The sequence below is a fragment of the Rhinolophus sinicus genome, chromosome 14 (assembly GCF_057876585.1).
Source record: "Rhinolophus sinicus isolate RSI-liver-muscle chromosome 14, RSI-T2T, whole genome shotgun sequence".
Lineage (NCBI taxonomy): Eukaryota > Metazoa > Chordata > Mammalia > Chiroptera > Rhinolophidae > Rhinolophus > Rhinolophus sinicus.
Window position 1 is genome coordinate 107,951,602 of NC_142514.1, and position 6,026 is coordinate 107,957,627.

A 6,026-nucleotide genomic window follows, 5' to 3' on the forward strand; every position below is an offset into this window, starting at 1 on the left:
CAACCTGTTTATATGGAACACTTCACTACAGGGGACAGGGTTTGTGATGTTTATAACTCTGAAGGAAGACTGAGAACACACTACGTTGGTCCGGGACCGGGCGGTGATCTCATCACGAGGTCACAGTCGCTCCCGAAAGACATGTTCGGGCGACTTCTCCAGCAATATTCAACATGCAGAGGGAGCATGGAAGGTGTAACTGGCCCAGGGTGAGAGTTCAGCGGACGGAAGGAGTATACATGAAGGAAAAGGGAACAAGGGATTTAGAGGGTGTTGGCAGGAGTGTGGCTTCCGTGACTGACCCAGGCTGATTTATGCTATTGGTAAAAACTGGCGGTGTTGAGGAAGGTGGAGATTTAATGGTCTCTGGTGCCATCTGTTGCCCAACTAAACGAAGAACTACCAGCTTCCCATTAATCCCTGAAGAACTATCCACCTGGAGAGGAGAAGAAATGCCTGATTTTAGCAATGTCCCGCAAAACGCCACCCTCCCAAGGCCGAGCTAGGGGCAGGGTGGGAGGTGGTAGTGGGCGGTTCAACTGCAGTGGCATCTGCTGTGGACAGCAGAGAAACAGCCGGTTTCAAAGAAGCCTCCCCTCATAGCGGAGGACCAGTAGTCCCAGGCCGGCTGTGAGGGGAAAACACAAGGTGCTTTTCAGATCTGTATGCATAGTCCGCTATCTACATATGATTATATTGGTATGTCTTCTCCCAAGGGTGAGCCTCTCTGTCACCCACCTATCTGGTGGTGGTGGTAATGACCCAGTTCTAGTTTTTCTTTCATGTATTCTTGTTACCTAGAGGAAGATATAGCCATATCCAGTCAATATAAACTTAACACTCTCTTGAAAAGGTTGTCTCAATAATCAAGTGAACTATGAACAGACTGACAATTAGGTTCGAGAACTCATCCTAGAAAAAGTGCCACGTACCTCACTGCTGAGCATCACGATGGTCACCTTCGAAGTACTCCCCTTGGGAAGCTACGCGCCCACACAAGCGCCTAGTCCACCCTTCAAAGCGATCGCGGACCTCCTTTCCTGGAATGGCCGTCAGAGCTGTCATCGTATTACCCTTGATGTCCCGAATGTCATCCAAATGTCTTCCTTGCAATATTTCCTTTGTCTTCGGGTAAAGAAAGAAGTCATTGGGGGCCAGATCAGTTTAGTTTTCCTTAAGTTTGAATTACGGGGTAGAGAAGCATCTTAATCTTGTCTGGGCTTCGACTCCTCGAGGTGGTCATTTGGCCCTTTGCTACACGACCATTCGGCTCATCTACAAATGTACACTTCATCCTCCACTGGTTACCTTTCCCAGAATAGCGTCTCCTCTGATCCGATAGGGAGCACCTTCGGAACATCTGGAAGCTTCTGCCAGCTGCAGGTAGTCTTGGCATTATTCCGAAATAAAGATACTCAGCTCTTGTCACTTCCTTTGGGGGGAGGGAGGTGTCACAAATGATATAGGACGCACATTTTATTCCCTTAGATACACACGCTTTTAGCTTGCGTTGACACCCTTGATGGAATTCTCTATGTGCTGAAATGTAACCACGGGTGTGTGTAAGCGGTACAATAGACTCCAGTGGAGTTGTATCAGCACTGTGGGACTGAACCCCCTCTGCCGTTTTGGGGTGTTTTTTAATCTTATTTTTGTGGATAATCTGGGTTACTCAATATCATCGTTCTAAAAGTCATTATGAATCTAACAAGATTAACTTTAACAAAAACTTGAACCATAACCTTTACTATTCAAGGATTTAACTTTAAGTCATTTTTACAGTATTATGTTCCGGCAATTCATTTGCATTGCCCACGATCATCTTTTCTCTTTCCAACTCAGATGACTTTTGTATCATTTAGTAACACTGTGTTTTTCCTACTGCTGGTCATGAAATGAATTTAGTGGGTCATAACAAGGAGTTTCCTCTTTTTTTTCTTTTTTTTTCTTTTTCCAAAGTGAAACATTTTATTTCAACGATACGTTTATCCCGGGGTGACCCCTGAGGAGCAGGGTCTCCCTTCTGCTGGGAGTTAAGTTCCCCACAGCTGTGTGGCCCCCAGGGGAGACAGGGCTGATGCCTGTCAAAAGGCGTTCCTGCTCCTGGCCCTGAAGCAAACACCTCCACCCCTCAGCAGATCCGGGAGCGCCCGCCGGGAGATCCACACCTCTGCTTGCCCCAGGTCCTCCCGCATCCGCTGAGGCCCCCTCTGCGTGCCCCTTGCCCCTGACTCTCCCTGCACGCGGCCGCGCGCCGCCCGGCGACCCCCGCTGGCGCGCGTGCGCGCGCTGGCGCGCCCCCGCGCGCTTTTGGCGGTCTCGGGCACGCGCGTCCATTGTTCCCTACTGCATCCCGGCAACAGGCCCAACGGTGGGCACTTCGCCTTCAGCCCTGTTGACAGCTGAAGGAGCTGGCTAGGAGCCTGCTGTCGAGCCAAAGACAGACCTCACCCAAGTGACCCATGGGCGGTTATCAGGGCAGGATCTGTCTCCCACGCCCGCCCCGGGCACCCGAGGGCCAGCACCACGGCGCTCGCCATGCCCACCGCGTTCACTGGGCCCGCCATCCTCACACAGCGGTCCGTGCCCCTCCGTTCTCTCGCAGGCCAAACTGCAGGTATCTGAGGAGTTTGCCTTCGTGCTTTCTCACAGCATCTCGGCGGCGATGTTCCATGCTCTCTCAAATGCTGCGCACTTTTCTGGGGTCCCTCATCTCAATCAGCAGGCATGGCCATCAGAGGGAAGCGGTGCTGTCGGCTCTGCACGCACAGATGGCCTGTAGCTCAGTGTCTCCGGTGGCCAATCAGGGAAGGAACCCTGATGGCACTGGGCGAGCACGGTCTGCTTTTAGGCCCCTGGGGGTCCAGGGAGGCCACTCAGTCTTCGTGCCCAGGCCTGGGACTCTGCGGAGAATCCTCCAGGCGACGAGCTCAGGAGACACGGGAAGGAACCCCGACGGCACTGGGCGAGCACGGTCTGCTTTCAGGCCCCTGGGGGTCCAGGGAGGCCACTCAGTCTTCTTGCCCAGGCCTGGGACTCTGCGGAGAATCCTCCAGGCGATGATCTCAGGAGACACGGGAAGGAACCCCGACGGCACTGGGCGAGCACGGTCTGCTTTCAGGCCCCTGGGGGTCCAGGGAGGCCACTCAGTCTTCGTGCCCAGGCCTGGGACTCTGCGGAGAATCCTCCAGGCGACGATCTCAGGAGACACGGGAAGGAACCCCGACGGCAGTGGGCGAGCACGGTCTGCATTTAGGGCCCTGGCGGTCTCTTGCCTCATTCCCAGGCCTGGGCTTCTGCAGAGAATCCCCCATAGGGAGGTCTCAGAAGACAAGGGCGACAAGAAATCCCAGACCTCCGTGCTAATCTCCTGCCCCAGAAGAAATGCCATCACGAGCTCATACAGCTCCACCCGAGGTTTCCCGCCTGCGCAGAGGAAGAGACGTACAGCCACAGCCACATCCCGTGCTCGGCTATTCCAGAAATCCTCCAAAAAAGTGAGCCAGGAGGGTCCTTCTCCCTCCTCGGCTCCCGGCCTTTCCCAGAAGTGCCAGCGTGAAAAGGAGGCAGATGGAACAAAGGGGCAGAGGCGAACCCGGACAGACGGCTCACCCACACGTGACGGTTCCAGGCCTCGAAAACGAAAGACTTGTCTTCTGCCGCGCAGGCGAGGGGACCCTGTGAGACTGCCAACACCCCCTGAGCTGGGCTTCCGAGTCACAGCGGCACACCTAGATGCGGAGAAGCAAGCTGCACTCCAGAGCATCCACAGAGCACTTCGGGGAGGTGAGACGGAGGCCATCCCAGACCTCAGTGCCATATGTGCTGTATGGAGCGGTCCTGCACCAGCTGTCCTTGCAGCTCCCAGCACGAATCCATAGGTGGCGAAGTACAGGAGGAAGCACGCCTGCTAAGGCCCAGTGACTCTCCCAGATTCTGCTGGAGGGGCTACCTCTGTGCATCTTTGTCACCCAGGAAGCACAGTCCACCAGGCTCCCTCTTCTGCCAGCCAGAGGCCCTGAAACGAGATAGCACCCTAACTATAGAAGTTTTAAGTCCCCTCACTATAGTAGTTTCCAGTCCCCTCAATAAGGAAGTTTTAAGCCCCTTCAGTATACAAGTTTTAAACCCCTCACTGTATGACTTTCCAGTCCCCTCAATTTAGAAGTTTTAAGACCCCCTCAGAATAGAAGTTTTAAGTTCCCTCAGTATAGAAGTTTTAAGTCCCCTCACTATAGAAGTTTTAAGTCCCCTCACTATAGAAGTTTTAAGGCCTTTCAGCATAGAAGTTTTCAGCCCCCTAGTATAGAAGCTTAAAGCCCTCTTAGTATAGAAGTTTTAAGCCCCCTCACTATAGAACTTTTTAAGCCCCCTCACTATAGAACTTTTTAAGCCCCCTCACTATAGAACTTTTTAAGCCCCCTCACTATAGAAGTTTTAAGGCCCCTCAAAATAGCAGTTTTCAGCCCACACCATAGAAGTTTCAAGTCCCCTCAGAATAGAAGCTTTAAGTCCCCTGAGTATACAAGTTTTAAGCCTCATCGGTATTGAAGTTTTCAGCCCCCTACTATAAAAGTTTTCAGCCCCTCACTATATGAGTTTTAAGTCCCCTCACTATAGAAGTTTTAAGTCCCCTCACTATAGTAGTTTCAAGTCCCCTCAATTAGGAAGTTTTAAGCCCCTTCAGTATACAAGTTTTAAACCCCTCACTATATGACTTTTAAGTCCCCTCAATTTAGAAGTTTTAAGACCCCTCAGAATAGAAGTTTTAAGTCCCCTCACTATAGAAGTTCTAAGTCCCCTCAATATGGAAGTCTTAAGACCCCTCAGGATACAAGTTTTCAACCCCTCACTATGTGAGTTTTAAGTCCCCTCACTACAGAAGATTTAAGTCCCCTCAGAATAGAAGTTCTAAATTCCCTCACTGTAGAAGTTTTAAGTCCCCTCACTATAGAAGTCTAAGTCCCCTCAATGTGGAAGTTTTAAGCCCCTCAGGATACAAGTTTTCAACCCCTCACTATGTGAGTTTTAAGTCCCCTCACTACAGAAGATTTAAGTCCCCTCAGAATAGAGGTTCTAAATTCCCTCACTGTAGAAGTTTTATGTCCCCTCACTATAGAAGTCTTAAGCGCCCTCAGTAAAGAAGTTTCAAATCCCCTCACTATGGAAGCTTAAAGTCCCTCACTATAGAAGTTTTAAGCCCCTCACTATAGAAGTTTTAAGCCCCCTCACTATGGAAGTTTTAAGCCCCCTCACTATGGAAGTTTTAAGCCCCATCGGTGAAGAAGTTTCAAATCTTCTCAGTATAGAATAGTAAGTTCCCTCACCATAGAAGTTTTAAGCGCCCTCACTATAGAAGTTTTAAGCCACTCACTATAGAAGTTTTAAGTCCCCTCAGAATAGAAGTTTTAAGTCTCCTGAGTATAGAAGTTTTAAGCCCCTTCGGTATAGAACATTTCAGACTCCTACTATAGAAATTTTCAGCGCCCTCACTATAGAAGCTTTAAGCCCCCTCACTAAAGAATTTCTCAGCCCCCTCACTATATGAGTTTTCAGTCCCCTAAAAATAGAAGCTTTAAGTCCCCTCACTAAAGAATTTTTCAGCCCCCTCACTATATGAGTTTTAAGGCCCCTCACTATAGAAGTATTCAGTCCCCTCAGAATAGAAGTTTTAAGTCCCCTGCGTATAGAAGTTTTCAGCCCCCTACAACAGAAGTTTTAAGCCCCCTCACTATAGAACTTTTAAGCCCCCTCACTTAAGAATTTTTCAGCCCCCTCACTATAGAACTTTTAAGCCCCCTCACTAAAGAATTTTTCAGCCCCCTCACTATAGAACTTTTAAGCCCCCTCACTGGAGAATTTTTCAGCCCCCTCAGAATAGAAGTTTTACGCCCCCTCACTAAAGAATTTTTCAGCCCCCTCACTATAGAACTTTTAAGCCCCCTCACTGGAGAATTTTTCAGCCCCCTCAGAATAGAAGTTTTAAGCCCCCTCACTAGAGAATTTTTCAGCCCCCTCACTATAGA

General features: G+C 50.0%; 1 protein-coding gene across 1 annotated transcript; it reads left to right on the plus strand.

Moving 5' to 3' along the window:
• Window positions 1–2,727: 2,727 nt before the first annotated feature.
• On the plus strand, window positions 2,728–4,220 carry LOC148755782 (putative POM121-like protein 1). The gene is made up of 2 exons (XM_088789862.1): window positions 2,728–2,778; window positions 3,138–4,220. Exons 1-2 carry the CDS (start codon window positions 2,728–2,730, stop codon window positions 3,879–3,881), a joined length of 795 nt encoding a protein of 264 aa, XP_088645988.1. The 3' UTR covers window positions 3,882–4,220.
• Window positions 4,221–6,026: the final 1,806 nt, after the last annotated feature.